The 26,323-nt window shown below is 46.3% G+C and overlaps 1 protein-coding gene across 14 annotated transcripts in view; it reads left to right on the forward strand.

Moving 5' to 3' along the window:
- The window catches only part of PRELID3A (PRELI domain containing 3A), a 48,909-nt gene that overhangs the window by 18,458 nt on the left and 4,128 nt on the right, over positions 1 to 26,323 (forward strand). For 5 of the 14 annotated variants that reach the window (XM_055559169.1, XM_055559177.1, XM_055559179.1 and 2 more), the window contains exons 2-6: positions 2,739 to 2,973; positions 17,394 to 17,562; positions 18,154 to 18,243; positions 19,297 to 19,367; positions 19,456 to 19,558. In XM_055559169.1, coding sequence (XP_055415144.1) covers positions 17,425 to 17,562; positions 18,154 to 18,243; positions 19,297 to 19,367; positions 19,456 to 19,558 — 402 coding nt within the window. In that variant the 5' untranslated portion in view covers positions 2,739 to 2,973; positions 17,394 to 17,424. The other 9 variants (XR_008706544.1, XM_055559174.1, XM_055559172.1 and 6 more) reach the window with 9 other exon arrangements.

Consider the following 26,323-nt stretch of genomic DNA (forward strand, 5'->3'; position numbering starts at 1 on the left):
TTACTCTAGTTTTGTAGTATTGTCTGAAGTATGGGAGGGTTATGCCTCCTGGTTTCTTCTTTTTCTTCAAGATTGCTTTAGCAATTCTGGGTCTTTTATGGTTCCATATACATTTTAAGATTATTTATTCTAGTTCTGTGAAGAATATCGTAATTTAACAGGAATTGAATTAAATCTGTAGATTGCCCCAACATTCTTATTTGAAGCCCCAACTTCCAATTGACTGTATTTGTAGATAATGCAATATCTTTCACAAATATACATGCATAAATTCTCAACAAAATACTGGCAAACCAAAGTCAGTATCATATTTGAAGGATTCTATACCATGACCAAGAGGGATTTATCTCAGAATGTCAGGATAGGATAGTTCAACATAAGAAAATTAGTCAATGTAATACATCAGGTTAATAGAATGATGTTTTAAAATTACATGATATTCTCAATTGACAGCAAAGGCATTTGACAAAAATCCAACACTGTTTCATGAGAGAAATCACTTGGAGTACTAGGGAAGGTAACTTTCTCAACATAATAAAGGGCACTTGTGAAAAACTCACAGCTAATGTCTTACTCAGTGTTAAGAGACTGAAATTGTTTCCTCTGAGATCAAGAACAGGATCAAAAATACCCACTTTCACCATTACAATTTAATATTGTACTGGAAGTTCTAGCCACATCAAGTAGACAAGAAAAAGAAATATTAGGCATCTGTATGGGAAAGGAAGAAGTAAAGCTATCTCTATACACATATGATGGGATTATAATTAATAGAAAATCATGATCATAAAAGGTTGCTAGAACTAATAAATAAGTTCAGCAAAGTTGAGGATACAAAATAGGGAGTGAAAGTGAGTCTCTCATTCTCAATGCTTATAAAAATAATTTTCTTAGAGATTTTTTTGGTGTGCTGTGTATGTGTCTATATGGTTTCCATATATTTACAAGCATATAAAGTATACTTGAATGTGAATGAAATTGTAGTTTATACACTTTGCTTTTTTGATTAACATATGCTTCTTGTATGTTAAAAACCTGTAGTTCCACCCCAGTTCTTTAATCAGCTTCCTGATATTCTGTGGGAACAGTGTAACAGTTTCTAACCAAGGATCAGTTAGACTGCTCCCAATTTATTTGTATTTTAGATGCTACAGTGAACATTATTGATATGTGTATATACACACACACACACATACCTGCCAATACATATTCACAGGATAATTTCCCAGCAGATAGCGCTTAGTAAACATTAAAAAAAAAATGTTACATGTGTTTGAGGGGGTAGGGACCCTAAGACTACTTACGGAGAGCTTTGTTGCACAGTGTGCCCACAGGGTGGCAGGAGAGGTCTATTAATCTTGACAACTGTGCATCATGCATTTCAGAAAACTGTTCACAGGCTGGTCTGGATATTATTTCCTCCTAAATGATGTTACTGTTGTTAATTTGTAACAATGTTAATTATTTTTGTAAGTTGAAACTGATATAATATTTTCAGTGGTCATAACCTGTGCTGCTGTTTCTGGTAATGTGCCCCAAGTAAAGGAATCTAAAGACACAGTATTAATATCCTCTATGTGACAACCAATAAAAGAATGAATTACATCAATCTCTAAAAGTGCAAGTTTTATGAATGATGATAGCAAACATTTAGAATATTCCTAATCACCATGTATTGTAAAGTATTGCTGCTGTTCATTTGCTGTTGTGTCCGACTCTTTGAGATCCCATTGACTGCAGCAAGCCAGGCTTCCTTGTCCTTCATTATCTCCCAGAGTTTGTTCAAACTCACGTCCATTGAGTTGATCATACTATCCAACCATCTCATCCTCTGTCATTCACTTCTCCTCCTGCCTTCAGTCTTTCCCAGCATCAGCGTCTTTTCACTACATTACTTTGTAGTGATCAAATATTTTTCTAAAAGTTTAGCCACAATAGTGCATAGAAATCATAAAGTCCCTAGATTTTTCCTAGTTGTGTCTTCTTGAGAGAAAACTGATGATTGTTTTGGATACCAGACCCCTTGGTCATGAGCCATCTTTGCAATGCCAGAAAACATAAGGGAAATGGATAGAATTTAAAGTGCCCAGAAGCAGAAATACAGAGCAGAACGTAGGCTATTTAAGGGAGAGACTTAGTTCAGGAATTGTATGTAAGGGTTGGGAAGAGGAATTAATTACATAGAAACATATATCACAGAAAGTAAAGAGTCACAGAGGTATACTCTGTTTTAATAAAATATGAGAATATCTTGGTTGTGTTGGAGTTCAGGACAGTTCTGACTCTGGTTAGAGAACTTGTCACCGGATCCCAATAATATTCCTGCATAGGATCTTGGAAGATCCAGGTGCTGATGGCAGCAGCTGGAACCCTGGCCTCCTGCCCTCCTATTCTGACTGCATGGCAGATTGAGGAGTCCCTGTAAATCACATCTTCATGATCACTGTATCTGAGGATCAATTAAACATCAGAGCCTAGTGAAGAATATCCATCACAGTGGGAAAGGAACACCTCCGAACGTTCTTCAAGACTCCTTACCTGCTGGGAGATTGATTTTCTCCCTAATTTTTTAGTTTAAAAATATGTTCTGGCACAGCAGTTTTCAAACTTATTTATTTTTAGCTGCAGACTCTTGTAGCAGTGGTATTTCAACATGGAATCTCAATGTATAGAATGTGAATAAAATAGCAAAAAGGACTAGGACCACTGGTTTAAAAGTCTCCTGATTTACCGCACAGGTGATTCCTGAAAATGGCAAGGTTTCCTGGAACTCGACCAGGTGGCTCTGCGTGATGACAACAGATGGAGCCCCACCCACCTCTGGGCCAAGCCTCTCACAGGTTCATGATGCCCTCGGAGTCATCCTTGACTCATTGAACAAGCAGTTATCTGGAGCTCACTGTTGGCCAAGTACAGGGACCGATCCTGGGCACACAGAAACGAGCCAGGCCTGGGTCCCACCCCAGAGCTCAGGTGAGTGCAGGATGCCTTTCCAAACTCCAGAGCGCTGCGACCGCCTCCACCGCTCATCAGCCCTGCCTGTTCCTAGGCCTCACCCCAGAGATGCCAATTCAAAAGCTAAAAGAGGGGTGAAGCCTAGATACCTGCTTCCTTAATAAGGGTAATCTGGTGGGAGAGACAGAAACACAAACAGGTGTGGTACTTATAAAACACTGTGCTGAGCGTATGAGAGAGGTATCAGGAGCAACCACAGGAGGGTGAGAGGGCGGGAAGCACCCCAGAGCATGGCCAAACAAAGCTTTGGAGGGGATGTGGCAGGCTGATGGGATGGCATTCTGAGGGGCCATCTAGGATTGAGCCAGGTCAGCAGGGATGTCACAGCAGTTTTAACCACAAGCATGTACTCTGTCCTCATTAATTCCTACTAGGCGAAAAGGACTTTTTTTTTTTTAGTAGTAGCGCTCCCATGTCAAGAATGATGACACTAATGTTCAGGAGGTTAGCAATTTGCAAAAGGGGAGCCAGGACTGAAACCAAGGTTTGTTCTTCTTCAAACACATGCCTTCAGCTGCAACTGTTAAATCGAATTGGCTCTTAAAGCATGTGGAAGATGGAATGGATTAAAACAATCTAAAGGAGGTAAATCCCTAAAGATTCAGTAACTGGCTGGATGTAGGGTCAGGGAGTATTCCAGCTTGGTGCATCTGGGTGATGTCAGGGTCCTGGCCATTGACTCCTGGAAGAGGAATCTGCTTAGGGTGGGAGATGTATGACCATGATATGTTTGAGGTGGGACCTAGATGGGTAGGAATGAGATGGAGAGACAGGCGAGAAGTCAGTGGAAACCAGGATACTCAGTGAGTCACTTGGGGAGCAGGTGTAGAGGGAGAACAGAGAGGCAAAAGGTGTGTGCGGGGGAGATGGGAAGGACCAGAACAGAGGATGCAGAGGGAGCAGAGTTCCAGGAGAGAGAGACCAGTAGTTCTTTTGCAGCACAGAGGCCCATGGGGAGGGCGACAGAACAGCACCTGTCACACTGGAAGCACAGTGATGACTGATGAGAGGTTTCGGGAGCCTGTTCCAGTGGGGTAAAACTGCCAAGATGCTGCATGGTGGGGCTGTGGTGGGACCAAGGGTCTCTATTCCTAACAGGCTCCCAGGTGATAAAGCTGCTGCTGCTCCTGGACCAGACTTGGTGGAACAGAACAAGAGAGAGGGTGGTGTTTGACCAAAAATGGAGGTAGTGGTATAGGACTTGAAGCAGGGCCGTGCCTTTCATCTGGTGTTCAACAGTCAACAATTTATTATGCGCCTGTTGGTTTTCTGACTCGGGAATTGCCAAGGATGATAGTAACCTAGTTTCCGTGGTCTTAACACATGGAGGTAAGTCTTGGAGGGGAGTACGTATAAGTAGTGATGAAGCCACTGAGGTGCTGGGACCTGACAGCTGTGTGTGAGGTGGCTTTGAAAGTGAGGCAGGTGCAGGTACAGTGAGCCAGGAGGACACCCTCTATAGACTCCCACCCTCAGGTCCCACCTCCACCACTAAGTAGTATCTCTGCCCAGATGTTTCCTGGTTTGTTGTTGTTTAGTCGCTCAGTTGTGTCTGACTCTTTGCAGCATGCCAGGCTTCCCTGTCTTTCTCTATCTCCCAGAGTTTGCTAAAAGTCATGTTCATGGTTAGGGTCTCAGTTTCCCCACATATTCTCACTACAATGTCTTCTTTCACCATCCAGCCTGATTTCTTTAGCCTCATGCTCAATACATATTTGTGGGAAATGCTAATTTTAAAAGATGATGCTTTTTAAAGCCAAATGACAGCCCTGTGCTCAGAGCCTAGTGCAGGGCATGTTTCACAGCTGGCCTGGCCACAGCAGCCAGTCACTGCACATGGCTGTGGGGGACTCCTGCAAACCTGGTGTCAGCTCAGCTCAGCCCTCAGCTTGTGATCATTGGATGTGGTTTTGCACCTCCATGAACCCCAGTCTGCTCACCAATGAAACAGGGAACAGTGCTGCTGTGGGAAGATCGCCCTGAGCATCCAGCTGCAGGTGGTGAAGGTGGAGTGTGTGGAGTGTGGAGATGGTGGGCTGGGATCTCCTAGCCCAGGTCTTCTGGCTGCTTCCTCACTTTCCCAGATTCACTGACTAGTCACAGAGGTAGGCCCGGGGCGCCCACTCCATGTGCGTGCTGCAGTGGGTGCTCCCTTGTGCCCAGTACATTTAGCAGAGGATCACCCTGTTCTCAAACTAGCATCTTGCTTCTTTGCACTTCAACTGTATTTGTTGGTAGTGGGGGGTAAATAAAAATCTAAAACGAAAAAAATCATTTTTTCCCAGTGTAAAAGGAATCTCTCCTTACCCTTTTCTTAGAGCATTTACTCTAGAATCCTTATAGGTTGTCTTTTTGAGATGTATGTAAACATTTTTAAAGGCCAAATAGGCCTTTAGCTAGTTGAACAACCTAGGAATGTTTTCTTCTCAGGGATCTGGATGACAAAGGAGTCATCCTTTTGAAATGTCAGCCTAAGTTCCAGGGAGCACCAGGCTTCCAGTTGCAACCCCACCTCCTATGGGAATGAGAAATGTATCTCTCCTTTGGGTGAAGACAAGTAGCGAACCCAAGGGGCCACTCCAGTGGCCGGGTGAATTTAGGATGCACTCTGACAAGTAGTGCTGTCAGTCCTCATACTTGAGAGCGGGTCGCGAGGGTCTCAGCAACGTGGCTACATAAACGGTTGGACTTCTTGGAGTCTTCAAATCCCGAGGCGGAGGGGCTGCGAAGAGTCTCACGTTCTGATTTAAGACCTTTCTACACCTTCTGCTTCCTTCCTCCTCCACTCGGTGAAGAGGCTTGTCGCCCTGGCAGAACACAGTTACGCATCCTTTCCCACTGTGGGAACCTGCCTGGCTGGAAGGGGCTTTCGGAGAATCTGGACCATCTGACCTATAAGAATGAACCCTGCCCACATCCGGAAGGTGGCGCTCTGCGCCCACGGACCACACGGCTGCGGTCCGCTCCCCTCGGCGGAGCCACAGGACCGCTGCTCACGTGACGTGCGGGCTCGGCGCCGAGTCCCGCCCCGCCCACCGCGTGCTCACGCTCCGCCCCCGAACAGAGCGGAGCATCCCGGGTCCTGGAGCATCCCTGGCTGCGCTCTGTGGTGCGATGAGGGTCTGGAGCTCAGAGCACGTGTTCGGGTGAGCGGGCTGAGGCCACAGTGGGTCCAGACCCGCCTGGGCCTGACCCGCGGCCTCGAGGAGGGCGGGCTATGTTACTCTCTGCGCCACGGGGTGGGCAGTGGTGCGCTCCAGGGCCCGGGGTGAGGGGACGGCATCCTCGGCTCCGCAGGCCTGGTCTCACCTCGCGCGGGGCCATCACTGGGACGGGCGTGGGGGCGGGACCAGCTGTGCGGCTGACCACCGGTTCCAGAGGGAGCCAGCCTGGGCACGTGGGGCTCTGTGGCCGCGAACGCAGGTGGGCCTGGAAAGCCTTCAACTGCTTACAAGTGTTCTCCTAACCTAGGTGGTATCGTCTCTTGTCTACTTCATCTGTGACACTCTGAGCTTACTCTTTCATTTTTTTTTAAAGTAACAGATTTTTAAATCCTCTGCTCCCACTTAGAATAGCATTTCCATTTTTTAATTTAAAAAAGTACTTTTTCCTTTTCATGTAAAATTATAATTAAAATTTATCAGTGGGTTTAAAACCTCTGAAATTATTTTAATGAAATCTTTAGACTTGATGGGATTCAATTTTGGTGTTGATTTTTGTACAGCCTGCAGCCTTTCTCAACTGGGTTCCATTCCCAGACCGACTCTAGAGATTTTCTCAGTTCTCCCAAGGATGGGGCATGCCAGCACCATCTGGATGCCAGGGGGTACAAGTTAAGTCCCTGGGAATGGTGGATGCCCAGCCTGTGCAGCTCAGGCCAGAACTGCCCTACAAGTTCAGGAGATTTTGGTTGATAAACAGAAGTGATTTGTCAGCTCTGAAAAGTCACTGTTGATAATATTCGCCCATTTAAATCATACAATTCAAATACAAATCAATCAAATCAAAGACTTGTAGTAAATTTACATAATTGTACAACATCTCTGTAGTCTAGAGCATTTCCTCATCCTACAAAGACCCCTCATGCCCATCTGCAGTCACACTCCAGTCTCCTTCTCAGGCACATTAGTATCTGTGTTTCTATGAATTTACCTTTTCTGGACGTTTCTCATAAACGCAGTCATATACCACATGGTCTTTTGTGTCTGGCTGCTTTTATTTAGCTTCACTGTTGTGGGAGCCTCCATTCCTGTTTCAGACCTCACCTCATTGGTTTTGTGTCCTGGCAAGTAGTTTTTACTCATTGAGGGACTGCGGAATATCACAGGGACCAGGTGCCCTTTGAAATGAGGGCTACTGTCCGCCAGAGGAATTCCTGTCAATCCATGAGCTGCTGTGGAAGGCATGGATCTCCTGTCACTGATTTGTGAATTTAAAAGCCAAATGCCTTGATGAAAATTGACAAATGTGAAAGACAGCTGAGAGGAGGCCATACAGCTGCCAGGGTGGGTCATGAGATGCTGTGTGGCAGGTGGCACTGCACCTGCAGGATGGTGCAGAGTTGGAAGCCTGGCTTTCTAGCTGAGCTTACTGTAGACTTTCCCCTTGCTTAGTCCCTTGAAATGTCTGATTTTTTTCCTTTGAGGATTACATACTTTTCTTTTTATTTTTTACACTTGTTCTCTTTTTATACGTTTGTTGAATATTTGATTGGAAATATTAAAATTTACTCTTGAAAGGCCAAAAATAATCAGGCACAAAGACTTAAAATTTTTAAAATTGAAATACAGTTGATTTACAATGTTGTATTAGTTTTGAGGTTTTGTATTTTGTGGCCACATTAGGGATCTTAGTTCTCTGACCAGGGATCGAATCTGCGCTCCCTGAAATGCAAGTGCAGAGTCTTAACCACTGGACTGCAGTGTGTGTGTGTGTGTGTGTGTGTGTGTGTGCTGTTTTAGATTCTTTTCCTTTGTAGGGTATTACAAGATACTGAATATAGTTCCCTATGCTTACACAGGCCCCTGGTGGTTATTTATTTGATATATATTAGTGTGTATATTTTAATCCCAGATTTCTAATTTAATCCCCTTCTCCCCCTTGGTAATCATAAATTTGTTTTCTATGTCTGTGAGTATGTTTCTTTTTGTAAGTAAGTTTGTATCATTTTTTTCCCCCAGAGTATACATATAGACAATATCCTATGATATTTGTCTTGACCTGACTTACTTCACTTGATATAATAATCTCTAAGTTCATCCATGTTACTGCAAATGACAATACTTCATCCTTTTTCATGGCTGAATAGTATTACATCATGTATATTCTTTATCCGTTTCTCTGTAGATGGACATTTAGGTTGCTTCCATATTTTGGCTATTGTAAATAGGGCTGCTGTGGACATTGGGGTGCATGTATCTTTTAGAATTATAGTTTTCTCCAGATAAATGCCCAGGAGTGGGATTGCAGGATCATATGGTAGCTTTTGAGAAACCTCCATACTGTTCTCCATAGTGGCTGTATCACTTTACGTTTCCACCAACACTGTAGGAGGGTTCTGTTTTCTTCTACCCTCTCCAGCATTTGTTATTTGTAGACTTTTAATGATGGCCATTCTGACCAGCGTGAAGTGGTACCTTATTGTTGTTTTGATTTGCATTTCTCTAATAATTAGCAATGTTGAACATCGTTTCATGTGCTTACTGGCCATTTGTATGTCATCTTTTTAAAGTTTTTAACAATTTTTTTGGAGTATAGTTGCTGCCCTCTGTATGTCATCTTTGGAGGTAAAATGTCTACTTAGGTCTTCTGCCTCTCCCCCCTTTTCTGTATTGAGCTGTTGGTATATTTTGAAAATTAACTAGTTGGATCATTTGCAAAATTTTCTCCCATTCTCTAGGTTGTCCTTTCGTTTATGGTTTCCTTTGCTGAGGTGCAAAAAATTTTGATTTTGTCAAGTTTTCCTCCAGTGTTCATGCACCGAAGAAACCCTAGGAATGGAGACCAGACAGAGCTGAGAGCAGTGTAAACCCGAAGTAGTGGAGAGCTCTTTGGTTTAAAGTAGCTAAAATAGCAGTGGAAAACACAGGACTGAAATAAAAACATACAGAAAGGGGCCTTAAAAATTAACAGGCTTATAATTGCAGGTTTATAAATCCCATCTTCATAGTACTGACTGAGGTTTCAGGTGGACCTATAACAAAATCTTTACTGGCACAACCAGTATGAGCAAATTTCTGACAGAGTCAAGGCTGTATGCTGCGTGGGTTCTAGCTGACCCCAAGACTTTTAATGATGGCTATCCAGATGGGGAAACAGTGGAAACAGTGTCAGACTTTATTTTTCTGGGCTCCAAAATCACTGCAGATGGCGACTGCAGCCATGAAATTAAAATACGCTTACTCCTTGGAAGGAAAGTTATGACCAACCTAGATAGCATATTCAAAAGCAGAGACATTACTTTGCCAACAAAAGTTTGTCTAGTCAAGGCTATGGTTTTTCCCGTGGTCATGTATGGATGTGAGAGTTGGACTGTGAAGAAGGCTGAACGCTGAAGAATTGATGCTTTTGAACTGTGGTGTTGGAGGAGACTCTTGAGAGTCCCTTGGACTGCAAGGAGATCCAACCAGTCCATTCTAAAGGAGATCAGCCCTGGGATTTCTTTGGAAGGAATGATGCTAAAGCTGAAACTCCAGTACTTTGGCCACCTCATGCGAAGAGTTGACTCATTGGAAAAGACTCTGATGCTGAGAGGGATTGGGGGCAGGAGGAGAAGGGGACGACAGAGGATGAGATGGCTGGATGGCATCACTGACTCGACGGACATGAGTTTGGGTAAACTCCGGGAGTTGGTGATGGACAGGGAGGCCTGGAGTGCTGCAGTTCATGGGGTCGCAAAGAGTCGGACACGACTGAGCGACTGATCTGATCTGATCTGATCTGATCTAGTAGGCAGTGTCATTTCAGGGAAGTAGGGTTTGGAGGAGAGGCTGCCCTAAAGCAGGCTTGCTCTCTGGCTGGGAGCAGGGAAGGGCCCTCCACCCTTTTTAAATAAGAGAAATGAGGCTCTGCAGGCAGGAGCTGCAGTGCCCAGTGTCTGCTGTCCCCACCCCAGTGTTGTTCCCTCCTCGCTCCCACATGCAGTCTCAGTTATGAACCTGCTGGGCAGCTTCCTGAAGGTCCACTTGACCTTTCTGTGTTTACCCTTAAACAGAATGGACTATTGTTCTCATTGTTTTAAAATAGAAATGACTGGCACCATCTTATACAGTGCTTTTCAGTTTCCTTTTCTTCTCAACAGTGTGTTCCTGAAATGTATGTGTGTATCTGTTTGAGATCTGTGCATATATGTATATACATACACCATTTATCCTTTCTCTTATTGAAGGGGCATAATTTCTCTTAAAAATCATGCTGTGGTGACCACTTCTGTATCTATTTGTGATTCATGTAATCAAGGCCTTACTTAGGCCAGAAGTCCTCAAACATCCTCAGAAGTCACGACTTCTTTAGACTCTTAGAAAATATTCAGTTCAGTCCAGTTGCTCAGTCGTGTCCGACTCTGTCCGACCCCATGAATTGCAGCACACCAGGCCTCCCTGTCCATCACCAACTCCCGGAGTTTACCCAAACTCATGTCCGTCGAGTTGGTGATGCCATCCAGCCATCTCATCCTCTGTCGTCCCCTTCTCCTCCTGCCCCCAATCCCTCCCAGCATCAAAGTCTTTTCCAATGAGTCAGCTCTTCACATGAGGTGGCCAAAGTACTGGAGTTTCAGTTTCAGCATCAGTCCTTCCAATGAACACCCAGGACTGATCTCCTTTAGGATAGACTGGTTGGATCTCCTTGCAGTCCAAGGGACTCTCAAGAGTCTCCTCCAACACCACAGTTCAAAAGCATCAATTCTTCGGTGCTCAGCTTTCATCACAGTCCATCTCTCACATCCATACATGACCGCTGGAAAAACCATAGCCTTGACTAGACGGACCTTTGTTGGCAAAGTAATGTCTCTGCTTTTTAATATGCTATGTAGATTGGTCATAACTTTCTTTCCAAGGAGTAAGTGTCTTTTAATTTCATGGCTGCAATCACCATCTGCAGTGATTTTGGAGCACCAGAAAATAAAGTCTGACACTGTTTACCCATCTATTTCCCATGAAGTTATGGGACCAGATGCCATGATCTTAGTTTTCTGAATGTTGAGCTTTAAGCCAACTTTTTCACTCTCCTCTTTCACTTTCATCAAGAGGCTTTTGAGTTCCTCTTCACTTTGTGCCATAAGGGTGGTATCATCTACATATCTGAGATTATTGATACCTCTCCTGGCAATCTCAATTCCAGCTTGTGCTTCTTCCAGCCCAGCATTTCTCATGATGTACCGTGCATATAAGTTAAATAAGCAGGGTGACAATATATAGCCTTGACGTACTCCTTTTCCTATTTGGAACCAGTCTGTTTTTCCATGTCCAGTTCTAACTGTTGCTTCTTTACCTGCATACAGATTTCTCAGGAGGCAGGTCAGGTGGTCTGGTATTCCCATCTCTTTCAGAATTTTCCACAGTTTATTGTGATCCACACAGTCAAAGGCTTTGGCATAGTCAATAAACCAGAAATAGATAGATGGAAATAGATATTTTTTCTGGAACTCTCTTGCTTTTTTGATGATCCAGCAGATGTTGGCAATTTGATCTCTGGTTCCTCTGCCTTTTCTAAAACCAGCTTGAACATCTGGAAGTTCACAGTTCACGTATTGTTGAAGCCTGGCTTGGAGAATTTTGAGCATTACTTTACTAGCGTGTAAGATGAGTGCAATTGTGCAGTAGTTTGAGCATTCTTTGGCATTGCCTTTCTTTGGGATTGGAATGAAAACTGACCTTTTCCAGTCCTGTGGCCATTGCTGAGTTTTCCAAATGTGCTGGCATATTCAGTGCAGCATTTTCACAGCACCATTTTGGTGTGGGTTAAACCTACTAATATTTACCATATTAGAAATTAAGACTGATAAACTTTAAAATATTTATTAAAATTAACCATAATAAACATATTACATTAACATAAATAACATTTTTTTAAATTAAAAAAACCTGTAGCTTCCAAAACCCTTCAAAGTAGTAAGAGTGGCACTGTTTATTTTTTTTGCTAATTTCTATAATGTCAGGCAGCATAGATACTGACTTGATGCTCCCGTCAGCTTCTGTGTTCAGTGTTGCAGTCTGTTGTTTTGGCTAAAGTAAATGATTAAAACGCGGCCTCACACACTGTATGTGAGTAAAACCTACGTGGGAAAGGTAGCAGTATTTCAGAAATTTTTAAAAATAGTCATGGCTGTTCTTTGCTACTACAGCAAAACAAACCATAGTTTCTCAGATTAATTGCAGTGGGAAACCTAACACCACGACTGACCAGAGTAATTGGCCTGTCTGGTACTTTGAATGACTCCTTTTCCCTGTGAATTGTGACGTGTTGCACTGGTCACTAGGCTGTGTGGTTACCAGGTACAACGTGGGGCAAGCACTGGGTAGTGATGCCAGCTTTCTAAAAGTCCAATTGTCTCTGTGAAGCTCAACTTCTATCTTTGGCAGCAAATGCTGTCAGGTATTTTCCTCTAAGTAACAGGATCACTTCATTGATCTTTGAGCAGACTCCTGTCTAACACCCATGTCTGAATGACTACAGTTTGTGTTCAGTGGTTTAGCGGAGAAGTGATAGCCGGGAAGCACTGGACTGGACCACTGGACTCCCCCCAACCCAGCACCACCCCCCCATCCCGTAGCCACAAGAGCTTCCAACCACAGCGAGGCCTCCCAGTCCTTCGTGTGCCCTTGCCCAGACCCAGGGGTCCCGGTGTGGGAAATGAGGCCTTTTACCAGGGACAGACCCTGGTGCTGGTGGACTTTGAGTGCACAGCTCAGCAGTGAGCACCAAACAGCCTGGCTTGGCCAACAGTTGTGGCCTCCCTGGGGCTCTGCAGCCTCGGCCGGTGTCCTGCAGCGAGGAGGGCAGGCCCTCTCAGCAGCGGCCAGGCTCCCCGAGGGGCCTGGGAACCAGCTTTGTTGTCCTTACTTCAAGAATTGCTGGGCTGGCCCAGGATTGCTTGGGCTTCAAGGACTTATCCTACATCCTTTTTTTTTTTTTTTTTTTTGAGTCATTATGGATGTTTTGGAATTATTCAAAAGAGGAGGCTGGAATAATGAGCACCAGCACCCTCCCCTGGGCTGTGGGAGTCTCATGACCGCTAATTGCTCAGCCCACTGCCCCTTACCGTGGGTTGCTGTAGGCAAGACCTCAGACCTCACCCCACTTGCTCTTTCCTACACTCTCTCTGAGCATAGAGCTGCCTTGTTCTTCCTTTCTAGTACCCTGGTGTGACACCCAGAATTGCCCCCTCCCTGGCTGCTAGCCCAGCCATGTGCCCCCAGCCCTCAGTGCTGCTGCTGATGTGTCCTCAAAATGCAGGCATAGAGGCCTTCCTGGGGCAGCTCCCAGGCCTCTGTATCACTGAGCCTCGGCTGGGGACCTTTATCCCAAGGATGAATTTCATCAACCAGAGTCTCCCAGGGATGGGGCCGGTCCATATATTCACCCATGGGCCTGGCTTCCTGCTCTCATGTTCTCCCAACACTTGACATTTTTGACTCCTCAGCTTTAGCCAATCAAATGAGTATTGGGCTATTTTCTTTTCTTTTTTTAAAAAAATTTATTTTAGCTGTGCTGAGTCTTCATTTCTGCGCTCAGGCTTTCTCTAGTTGTGGTAAGCAGGGGCTGCCCTTTGTTGTGATGTGCAGGCTTCTCATTGTGGTAGCTTTTTTCGTTGTGGAGCACAGTCTATAGGTACGCAGACTCAGTAGTTGTTGCTCATGGGCTGAGTTGCTCTGTGGCAAGTGGGATCATCCTGGACCTGGGATCCAACTCATGTCCCCTGCATTGGCAGGCAGATTCTTAACCACTGGACCATAAGACAAGTCCCTGAGCTATTTTCTTTAACCAAGAAGTGTGTGATACTAACTTGTGTACTTAAACCTTGTAATTAAAAAAAATACTATGTTTATTCTTTTCCTGCATCATTCTATTGATGTATGGAATTATTTTTGTGAATATTTTAAACACATTGTGCTTAGTTGAAATCATCTGTTAGAAAGATGCAAGGTTTCTATATAAAAGAAACTTTGTGTGAGATGTGCTTGATTATAAATATTTGTCAACTTTTAGATAGTTTCAAGTAATTTTATAAGGCATAGCCTATTCTGCATAATGATTTTTATGGGACCTCTCTGGGAGCTTGATTTACAAAGTGCACATACAGCTTCACTCACTGAGAAAGCTCCCCCTTCTGTTCTCATGAGTCTGTGAGTGCTCCCTTCTTCCCCAGAGTGTGGTGCACTGTGGCCTTGATGGTGGTTTCCCAAGAAGAAAGTCTCCCTGTACTCTGCTGAGTGATCAGGACCAGTCTTGTCTCTGCTCCTTCGTCCCCTTATGTTGGATCTGGTGGATGCGTTTAGCACAATGACACAATTCCACAGCTTGGAAAAACATTTCTGTGTTAAAGAGCAGGGTGTCTGGACCTGAGTGCAGAGGCCATTGGTGTGACTGAAAGATCATGAAGTAGGGGCTGGGAGGCCTGACTGTCATCTGCATCCTCTTGCTAACTTTTTGACCTGGGATGAGCCTTTTATGCCAAAGAATGCTCAAGCTACTGCACAATTGCACTCATCTCACATGCTAGTAAAGTAATGCTCAAAATTCTCCAAGCCAGGCTTCAACAATACGTGAACCGTGAACTTCCAGATGTTCAAGCTGGTTTTAGAAAAGGCAGAGGAACCAGAGATCAAATTGCCAACATCTACTGGATCATCGAAAAAACAAGAGAGTTCCATAAAAACATCTATTTCTGCTTTATTGACTATGCCAAATCCTTTGACTGTGTGGATCACAATAAACTATGGAAAATTCTGAAAGAGATGGGAATACCAGACCACCTGACCTGCCTCTTGAGAAGTCTGTATGCAGGTAAAGAAGCAACAGTTAGAACTGGACATGGAACAACAGACTGGTTCCAAATAGGAAAAGGAGTACGTCAAGGCTATATATTGTCACCCTGCTTATTTAACTTATATGCACAGCACATCATGAGAAATGCTGGGCTGGAAGAAGCACAAGCTGGAATCAAGATTGCCAGGAGAACTATCAATAACCTCAGATATGCAGATGACAACCACCTTTATGGCAGAAAGTGAAGAACTAAAGAGCCTCTTGATGAAAGTGAAAGAGGAGCATGAAAAAGTTGGCTTAAAGCTCAACATTCAGAAAACTAAGATCATGGCATCTGGTCCCATCACTTCATGGGAAATAGATGGGGAAACAGTGGAAACAGTGTCAGACTTATTTTTTGGTGCTCCAAAATCACTGCAGATGGTGACTACAGCCATGAAATTAAAAGACGCTTTCTCCTTGGAAGAAAAGTTATGACCAACCTAGACAGCATATTAAAAAGCAGAGACGTTACTTTGCCAACAAAGGTTTGGCATAGTCAAGGCTATGGTCTTTCCAGTAGTCATGTATGGATGTAAGAGTTGGACTATAAAGAAAGCTGAGCACCGAAGAATTGATGGTTTTGAACTATGATGTTGGCAAAGACTCTTGAGAGTCCCTTGGACAGCAAGGAGATCCAACCAGTCCATCCTAAAGAAAATCAGTCCTGAATATTCATTGGAAGGACTGATGTTGAACCTGAAACTCCAATACTTTGGCTATGTGATGCGAAGAGCTGACTCATTTGAAAAAACCCTGATGCTGGAAAAGATTGAAGGCGGGAGGAGAAGGGGATGACAGGATGAGATGGTTGCATGGCATCACCAACTCGATGGACATGAGTTTGAGTAAAGTCCGGGAGTTGGTGATGGACAGGGAAGCTTGGTGTGCTGCAGTCCATGGGGTCACAAAGAGTCGGACACAACTGAGCGGCTGAACTGAGCCTTTTATGAGGATAAAATAAATTCATGGTCAGTGAATTTGACAAAGTAAATTTAATGGTCAATGACCAATGATAAAGTTATATTTAAAAAGGACATCAAACATGGAACATTCTTCAATATGTTCATGATCTTTGATGTTTAATTTAGTAATTCCACTGTATAAATATATCCTAAGGACAGATAGACATGTTGAAAGGCTGGTGTACACACCTGTTCACTACTGCCTTCAATTTAAAGTAAAGGTTGGACGCAATCAAAATAATCTGCCAGAGGGGACTGGCTATACCACAGGGTGACCTTTTGTGCAGCTAGTTACAGTCCTCTATTTCTGAAAATAGCCTCATGATGCAGGAAAGTGCTCATCATCTGTTCCATATAAAAAGCAGGTGATTTGTGCATGCATGGAGCATGACCCCAGTTTAATTTCTAAGTGTGTGCATGTCTGTGCATGGATGCATGTCTCCAGGTCTTGAGTCTGGACTGTCATCTGGGGAAGGACATGTTGCGGAGACACCTGCCTTGGTGGTTGGAGTCACCTGCCTCTGGGGCCGGATGCTTGCTGGGTACCTCCTGGAGGAACGGTCAGGACAGCAAGGCCTGGGGAATGTCCTCCCTGAGGAACTGACTCTGCGCCCTTTGTGGCCCTACGGCATTCGGGCTCAGTGGGCCTGGAGCCCTGGGAGCAGGGGCAGCTGTGCAGGCTCTGATGGCAGGAAACCAACAGAGACACTGGTGTCCACCCCTCTCCAGGGCTCAGGACCAGAGGGAGGGGTGGCATCTGCAGGACAAGCCTTGGGGGCGGCATGGGAACACACGCACAAATTTGTCTCCAGATAGTGGAATTGTGGATTTTTGTTTTCCTCATCTTTTTCATTATTTTTCAAAATTCAGACACTTAAATAGAAAAAAATATGTAGCCATTTCAGGTCACATACTGCTTAGAAGTTGGAGCAAAGCAGTTGCTCTGGACCTCATAGCTAGGCAGGTGTGCCGTCCTAGCTAGTGGCACGAGGCTGCAGTGCGGAAGCAGGTGGGCGGTCAGCAGAGGGCCCCAGCAGTCACTGCGGCTGTGTGGGCAGAGGCAGAAATGGGCCCTGGCCTTGCAGCCTGCGGAGCAGCATAGTTAGTGTGTGTGTGTTGAGGTAAGTGGCGGTGACAGGTAGGGGATGGGAACATTGTGTCACTGTCCAGAAGCCCCATACCAAAGTGTCCTGCCTCCTTAGGCTATGGGAGACTGGCGAAGGAGGGCTCAGCAGGGCTGGCCCAACCTGAGCCTGCTTTGCACCCCTGCCTACCCCCTGGTCGCTGGGAGGATCAGGGATCCAGGATCTGGAACAAGCTCAAGGATCAGGTTGACCTGACTTTGAACACACTGCCACTCAATGCTGGTGGTTGTGTCTCCTCCAGCCACCCGTGGGACACGGTCATCAAGGCGGCCATGAGGAAGTACCCGAATCCCATGAATCCCTGTGTTGTGGGTGTCGACGTGCTGGAGCGCAGTGTGGATGGCCGGGGCCGGCTTCACAGCCACCGCCTCCTCAGTACCGAGTGGGGGCTGCCCAGCCTCGTGAGAGCGGTGAGCCCCTTGGGAGCCCAGCTACACCAACACAGCCTTGTCTACACCTGCCAGCCTGGCTGGCACCCATACGTAGGGAGTGTCAACCTTCCCATTTGGGCTTTCTGGGAAGCCTGAGAGATAGTTTGTTCTCTCTGAATTAATTGTTCACTTGAGTGTTCACCATGTCCACTGACTCACTCACCTGTGGCAGTGAAACCCCCCCACAGGAAACCCAAACCCCCACAGCCCCCCTTCCCACCTCTAAATGCCCCACTTCAGCTCCATCGCCCTGCCAGGTATGGCCTGAGCCCCAGAGCTGGCTCTGCACAGCGGTGGTCAGGGGGATGGGGCAGGGGACAAGGTTGGTCCTCAGCTGACTTACCAGCCAGACCTTGGCTTCAGTGCCCCAGGTCCTGCTCCACTTTCTCCTCTATCTCAGTGCCAGTCCCTCCATCCCTGATTTATGTGTCTGTCTGTCCCACCTGCTGGACAGCAGCTGCTGGAGGAGCTGCTGCAGCCTGATTGAAGAAGTTAGTAGCTGATCTGAAGTGACATGCAGTGTTTGAGGGTATGACTATGTCACCATGCTGGTTTCACTTTGTTTTTCAGATTTTGGGGACCAGTAGGACTTTGACATACATCAGAGAACATTCTGTTGTGGATCCAGTGGAAAAGAAAATGGAGCTCTGCTCCACCAATGTAAGCAATAGCCACAATGGTGCATAATGTCTTCATTTAATTGTTTCCAGCCCACCTTTGGTCTGTGATCTTTTAATAGAAAGGCTGAGTTTGCTTTAGCAGTATCTTGTCTTTTTATTCCAGTGTAAAAACATATTGAAGAACACACATAATGATGTGAACACACCTTTGTAACCACGGGACAGACTCCTGCCTCCCTATTGCCCCCCGCCCCCTCTCAGCTGCTGCCTTGCCCGCAGCAGCACACGTGTCTCTTAGCAGCCACTGAAACAGCCACTTCTTCCTGCCTTCCTCTCTCCTGTCTCACAATCAGGAACCATTGATATTGGCTTGAAGCAATTTCAGAGAGAGTGTTGGGGGAATTGGGTGGGCTGGAGCATGGTTATGCTAGCCCCTTACCCTGTGGGTGGGGTCACTGCAGGTGCAAGCTCCCAGTTGACCCCCTGGACCTTAGTCAGCGGCCCCTTCCCTCAGGCCAGGCAGCCCTTCCACAGAGGCAGGGTGAGCTGGGCGGGTGTTTGTACATTGGCCATTCCTGACTGTTTATATATTGTTCTCTCTCTACTTAGAAAATTCCACTTCCTCTTTGCAGAAAGCCGAGTTGTCAATAGAGGGGACTAGTTCTGGCTCAGGAGGAAGGGGAGGAGGAAGGTCGAAGGGGAGGCTTTGGGGAGGACAGGTGATCACCAAGTTGCTGTGTGGCTGCAAGTGTTAGTGATCAGCCTTTCTGAGTCTCATGCTCGTCATCTAAAAAAGAAAGAACAGACTTCACAGTGTGGTTGAGGATCAAGGAAAGAAAATAAGGTTTATTAAGCACAGCGTCTTGCATAAAAACATTGCATATACAGTGGTGACTGCTCATGAGCCAGGCTCAGGTTTGGGTAGGGTGTGGAGGGAGGGTGGTGTCACCAGAACAGTGGCCAGGATCTGTGGGCCTCGGCGTTCCTTCTGCTCTGGCTCCAGTAAGTGCAGGTGTGGAGTTGTGAGAGTGTGGGCAGTCTGGGAAGAAATGCAAGAGAAGTAGAACCTATAGCCATTGTGTCCTTTTTAAAGATCACACTCACAAACTTGGTGTCAGTGAGTGAGAGGCTGGTGTACACACCCCACCCGGAGGACCCAGGAAAGTAAGTGGACTGAACTCTGGGGCGGGGCGGGATGGGGGCTCCCCCTCCAGACTGCTCAGCCTCTCACCTCCAGTGCGCTCTCCTGCAGGACCGTGCTCACCCAGGAAGCTGTCATCACCGTGAAGGGAGTCAGCCTCGGCAGCTATCTGGAGAGTTTAATGGCCAACACGATATCGTCCAACGCAAAGAAGGTACCACCTCTCACTCTTGGAGGGGTGGTGGCCAAAGGAGCAGGCATATGCAGTGGGGAGGGCCCCAGGCCTGCGGGGGACAGAGGCCAGCGAGGCAAGCCACCACTTCCAGCAGCAGCTGAGCTCCCTGGGCTCTTAAACAAGACAGACCCCACACATCCAGGACAAGTGTGGGCGTGGGCATGCAGGACACTCAAGATTTTCAGCAGTTTTGTATTTAACTGGCATTTTGAGTACCTCTGGCAGGATTTGGGCGTGAGCCTTGTGGAGGGACCCTGGGAGGGATGGGTCCCAGGCTGTGTGGGTGCCAGGGCCCAACTCTTTATCCGGGCATGCAGTCCCCTCTGCCATCCCCCGCTCTCCCTTCCCCCTTGGTTTCTGTCTGCAACCAATGGCACCGCACCTAAGCATTCCCTTCCTAGTGCACTCAGGTCAGGGCTTGGCTGAGAGCCGTTTATGCTTGCATTTAGGCGCATTTGTCCAGTCACAATATAGGACCAGTCTGCCGTGTTTCTAGAAAAATCCAGATTTGAGGAAGGTTGAGCGTAGCTTAGCTCAGGGTAGTGTCCCCCGCTTCTGACCCAGAGCAGCACTCATCACATCCACACTTCGAGCCCAGAGGACAGAGCTGGCACGACCCACTTTGTGTGTCCATGGTCTAGCTTAGGGCAGGCCTGAGTGTTTGCTGAGAAGAATATTCTACAAGGAAGGCAACTCTCAGCAAGGACAGAGTCCCTTAGCCCTTTATGAGAAAAGTCAGGGGAGACTCAGGCTAAATCCAGGCCTATTTCCTGTGTTTAGGGGCTGCTGTGCTGGAGGCCTGTGGAGAATCACGGCTTCTCCAGCTGTCGTTACCATCCCACAGCACCCCAGACCAGGTCAGGTGCGCCCGGGGTGGCTAGCTACCTGCTGATGGTGGGGGAGATGGAGGTGGAGAGGGGGTTACCCCACGCCCGAGGTTCAGGAGCGGAGGTTAGGGGCCGCTCATGGAGGGGTTTGAGGGGCCTCAGGAGGTGACAGCAGGGATGGGGTGAGGCTCCCTGGAGCTCTGGCTGGGGCTGGAATTGTGTGTGCCGCCTGCCTTGTTTCTCGGCCTGGTGTCTCCTTTGCGTTCACTTGACCTGCGTAGCTCGCTGTCTGCTCCTCGGTGAGACAGCAGGACGACCTCTGACAGCGCACTGGCTTCTCTCTTTGTTGCTCCAGGGCTGGGCCGCTATTGAGTGGATAATTGAAAATGCGGAACGCGCGCTGAGCTAACGAGGCCTGCAGCGCCCCCCCCCCCTCCCTCCCCGTGCTTAGCGGCGGTAGCTACAGGATTCCTGAACCAGGAGGATGTGGCGCCCACTGGGCTCCCAGCGGCGTGTGCGGCCCGCGTGCTGGGAGGGGTCTGCGGGATGCAGCTCTGTGTGGGGCCCTGCCCTGTAGAGAAAGACCGAACTGGTTTCATCCTCCTCCTGACGCACCAGCTCGTTTTGTGGCGATATTTGTGTTCAGGTTTGTCATCTCGTCTCCAAGGGCAGTTTGGCTTTTCCTGCAAGCGGTTCTCAGCACGCAGTCATGTGTTCTGGGACTGCTGTGTCCTTTGCAGGAGGGTCTCACCAGCAGGTCCAGTGTGGAGGGCTGATCTGAAGGGGATTTTATTGGGAGTAAGACTGGAGTGCCTGCCCACGATCTTGTGCGGATGCCCCAGGCTCAGGTGTCAGCATTGTGGCCAGTAGGCTGCCCTTCCTGCTGCTGCCAGCCGTGTGCCATCACTGGCCCTTCGTTTTTAGTGCTCAAAGTCGTTTCCCAGCATCTCTTTGAGCTTCTCAAATACTCTTTGTTTTCCTCCCCTGAGCGTCTGGGGTTTCAGGGCAGATTTGACGCTGGCGTGGTCAGCAGTCATCTCTGCTTCATAAGGTCAGAGTTCACTGCTCCCTCTGCTGAGAGAATCCTTACTCTCCTTGCCCTGGAACTCCTCCTACTCTTGGCTTTTCAAGCTCTGGCCCCGCTTCCCACCCTCAGTTGGTCTGTCTGCAGCACATATGCACGCTTGGCGCTTCAGTCAGCAGACATGAGCCCTGTGGCTTGGGCTTCTTTAAAGAGCTTCCTGCTTTTTGCCTAAGGCACTGATGCATAGGTTTGCCAGAACCTTCACCTTGAACCCAAGGTCATGACCTTCTTCCTTGAATGCACCACTAAGCTGATCACAAGCAGAGAGCCTACCTGACTGCTGAGCATCCTACTTGTGCGTGTGCATGTGTGTTTGGTGTGTGTCTGATGCTGTTGCTTTGAATTGTGGACCCTATCACATTCTCTTGCCTCACAATCTAGAGCTCAACTGCCTCAATCTTTAATGATGCCTCACCAAAAAAAGAAACAGAAGAGAAGAAGTGAGTCCGGAGCATGGTCCTGGCTGGACTGGGAGAGGCGGGAGCTCCCGGGTCACAGCCATCATCAGGCTGGTCGGCTGTGACCTCACAGGACAGGAGGCCTGACCAGTGGCACTGCCCATGGGGCAGACCTGCTGGGAGCAGGGCAGGCTGCCTTGCTGCCCACTGCACGTTGAGCCTACGCGCCTGCTCTGCTGCGCCTGAGCCTGGTTTTCTCAGATGGCTGTGGGGCCTCCTCTGTCCTTCCCTCAGTCTCATCTGTCCTCCCCTCAGTGCCAGCTCTCCTGCCGACTCTTGGGGTCTCGCAAGAGCTTTCTCTTTGCAGAGGATGCCCCATTCCCCTCCCTTGCCCTTGATCCACAGGCTCACTGCCTATCTCTTCACACATCTGGCCACCAGCTGTTACCTCAGACGTAGCTGACATGTGTCCCTGTCTTACCCCTTCATGGATCTGCACATGCTAGAGAGTCAGGCATCCACCCTGATGGTGACACGGGGATAGTTAGGATTGGCCTGGAGAGCCATTTGCTCTGTCCTGTGGCTGCGATGAGACTGCGCACCATCTGGGACCCCCCGCCTGGACTGCAGCCTGGGCTGGTGGTTCCAAGCTCTCAGCTGTTCTGCTGACATCAAGGTACCTCCAACTGGGAGTTTTAATTTTCTCAATTTTCAAAAATAAAAAATTTTGTGTTTTAAATGATAATTCTAGACAAGCTGTTCTCCATAAAGGAAGGTTGGAACTGTATTCTACCACTTTTTTTTAGATACTGCTTTTCCTTTGATATTAATACTTCCAATCCAAAATTAAAATTCATTTTTATTTTTGAGACTTTTATGCACATAGCTTTAAAGGTAAAATAGTTAAAAGATTTATGACAAAAACAGTCCCTCTTACCCTTTCCACAGAGCATGCTTCTACCCTTCTGTAGACTCTCTTGGCAGTTTTGGCGTTTACTGTTAGATTCCTAAAATAAATGAGCATACTCTGCTATTTCTTGATTCAACAATTTTAGATTAAATCTGTTGACTTCCTGCTATGATAGATGGTTATTTTCTCTCTCACATCTTCCCATCTCCAGTATAGCTGTGTTGTAACTTATGGTTAATTATTTCTATAATTAAAATATACATAACTACTATTTATTACCAAGTGAAAAGCTATACGTTAATTACATTTTCTTTTAAAAGAAAAAAACCATTTATTTGACTGGGTCTGGTCTTAGTTGTAGCACGAGGGATCTTTAGTTGTGGTATATGGATCTAGTTCCCTGACCTGAGATGGAACCTGAGCCCCTGCTTCGGACCGCCAAGGAAGTCTCTATATTTTCTTTATGTAGCTTTTCTCCCCTGGAAGGTAATAATTGTCTTTTCCTTTTCATCTGTTTATTTTTTCAAAGTCCCTGGCTGAATGCCCCCACATTCTTCCCCTGCTCTCTGCAGCACCTCACAGCGTCCTCTCCTACAGCTCAAACCCCATAGGCTGCGCACCCCTTTCTCACTTCCCTGGTGCTGTCCTTCTGGAGGCCCGTCTCACTCTCTGACCAGCAGCTGAATGGCTTTTGGCCTTTCTCCCTTCCTGGAGCCCTGTCTCCTGGCCTCCCTGCCTTCTCTTCCACCATAAAACGGGGAAGGACATGCCACAGTAGCTTCCAGGACTTGGCACATCTGAAAATGTCCCTTCTCTTCCCACTCTTCACTCAAAAGCTGGTTGGACATATAAATGCAGATAAAAATACTTGTTCTCAGAATTTTGAAGGCACAGCTCCATTGTTTTCCATTTCACTCCTGAGTCTCTGTATATGGCTTTATTTTTTTTTTCTCTCTGAAAGCTTTTAGGGTCTCTTTGTCCCTGATGTGAAATTTCATACAGCCAAGCCTTGTTGAAGTGATCTTTTAAAAGCGCTCTGTGCTGCACTGCGCGTGTTAAATTCCTGGCTGTGGTGCTGTGCTACAATTATGTCACGTTACTGAAAAAGTGGGTGAAGGGTATGCAGCTTCCAGTAAGTCTACATTAATTTCAAAATTAAAGGTTAGAAAATTTCAAAAATAGTGACATCATGGAAAATGGCAGAGGTGGGTGCTCTGAGAATCAATCCCCACATTGAAACAAACAGTAAGCTGGCCAAAAAAAAAACCAAAACCAAAACAACGGAATAAACTTTTGTAGCACTCTGGATTTTAGTCAAGATACCTAAACTAACCAGTAGGGTGCTAAATGAATTTTAATTAACCCACCCTGCAGATTTTGGACTTGGCAGCCTTCAAAATTAGGGCAGCCAATTCCTTAAAATAAATCCCTGTGTATGTGAAAGAAAACTCTGGAAGAAAATTGTGGCTATTTTGACCAATGTGAAATGATACCTCATTAAGTTTTGATTTGCATTTCTCTGATAGTGATGTTGGTGTCCTATGGGTTTTTTGGCCATCCGTATCCCTTTTTTGGAGAAATGTCTGTTTAGATCTTATGTCCATTTTTTGATTGGGTTGTTCTGTTTGATATGGAGCTGCATGAGCTGTTTGTGTATTTTGTAGATTAATCCCTTGTGACCCCAGCTTTGGAAGAGTGGAGTCTTAACCACGGGACCACCAGGGAAGTCTGCCATTGGTAATTTGGTAGGGATTGCATTGGGTAATACAGTAATTTTGACAATATTGATTCTTCCAATCAAGAACATGATATATATCTTTCAATCTGTTTGTATCATCTCTGATTTCATTTATTAGCATTTTATAATTTTCAGAGTACAGGTCTGTTGTCCCCTCAGATATGTTTATTCCTGTTTTATTTATCTTGATGAGATGGTAGATGGGATTGTTTCCTTAATTTCTCTTTCTGATCTTTTGCTGTTATTGCACAGGAATACAAGAGATTCCTGTATGTTAATTTTGTATGCTGCAACTTTACCAAAGTCATCGATAAGCTCTAGCAGTTTTCTGGTAGCATCTTTAGGATTTTCTTTGTGTAGTATGATGTCATCTGCCAACAGTAACAGTTTTACTTCTTTTCCAATTTGGATTCTTTTTTTCTTCTCTCATTGCCATGGTTAGGACTTCCAACACTATGTTGAATGAAAGTCACGACAGTGGATATCTTTGTCTTATTCCTGATCCTAGAGGGAATGCTCTTAGCTTTTCACCCTTGAGAATGATGTTAGCTGTAGGTTTGTTGTATGTGGTGCTTAATATGTTGTGGTCAGTTTCCTCAGTGACTACTCTCATTACCTTTTGGAAGGAATCAAAACCAAGGCCTAAGCACAGGCCCGGACGATTCTGATCCAGGTGTCATCAGACCACACTTTGGGGGATGTTGGGCCCCCTCTCTTCGTGAAATCTGTTTCCAGGAAAGTGTTCTTGACTGACACCAGCTCACAACTTACTATAAATTCCTAGAGTTTTATATCACTTTGGACCATTTTTCTAAACTATTCACATACATATTTTTCTGATTAAAAGCAGAGATGGGATGTTTACTTTGCATGCACAGCCCTGGGTGCTCACTGAGTATATGGTAACTTGAGGACTGGGTTCAGAATCATAGCCCTCAGTGGGGAAGGCAGGTGGACAGAAAGCAGGGTTATGAGCACAGGGCTGGACCTCACATGTGATGCTGGGCTAGTGGTTTGACCTTGGGCAAATGTCTACCTGGCTATATTCCCATCTTTCAGGTAGACAACAAGTGTATGCACAGCACCTACTTCAGAGCTGAGTATCAGGATTGTGGCTGAGAGTGCTTTACACAGCACCTGGTGTGGAAAAGTGCTTGAAACCAAGCAGGACCTTGTGGGGCTTTCCTGGTGACAGACCCCACCATCCTGTGCTCCCCGCCTCTCACTGGTAGAAAAACGTTAGCCTCCTAGCCCTTGCCCAATTTCCAAAGAGCAAATTTAATCAGAGAAGTGGAAAAATGGAGAAGCAAGTGCAACAGTCAAGCAAGTCAAAGCAATGATAGTTGAGCCATTAAACAAAGTCAGGGACCTTTAGTTCCTCCCCAAGGGCTATAGGTAATATTCTGAGCCCTGTCCTGAGATGGTTGGCTGATAGTAACCCCATCAAGTGGAGAAGTTAGCTGCATGCTGACAATCAGCAGGCAGACCCCTCGAGTGGTTGGAACCAGATGGGTGATGATGTAGATTTACCACCCTGTTACTGCACCCACCAGTCAGGACAAACGTCCAGAAGTGATCAGGCACCCCTGAACCTCTCCCTCACCTTGCCTTTAAAAACGCTTCCCTGGGGACTTCCCTGGCAGTCCAGTGGCTAAGACTTCATGTTCCCAATGCAAGGGGCCTGGGTTCAATCCCTGATCAGGAAGCTAGATCCCACATGCTGCAACTGAAGATCCTGCATCCCACAACTAAGACCTGGCACAAATAAAATAAAGAAATATTTTAAA

Source organism: Bubalus kerabau, chromosome 21 (genome assembly GCF_029407905.1).
Source record: "Bubalus kerabau isolate K-KA32 ecotype Philippines breed swamp buffalo chromosome 21, PCC_UOA_SB_1v2, whole genome shotgun sequence".
Classification (NCBI taxonomy): Eukaryota; Metazoa; Chordata; class Mammalia; order Artiodactyla; family Bovidae; genus Bubalus; species Bubalus kerabau.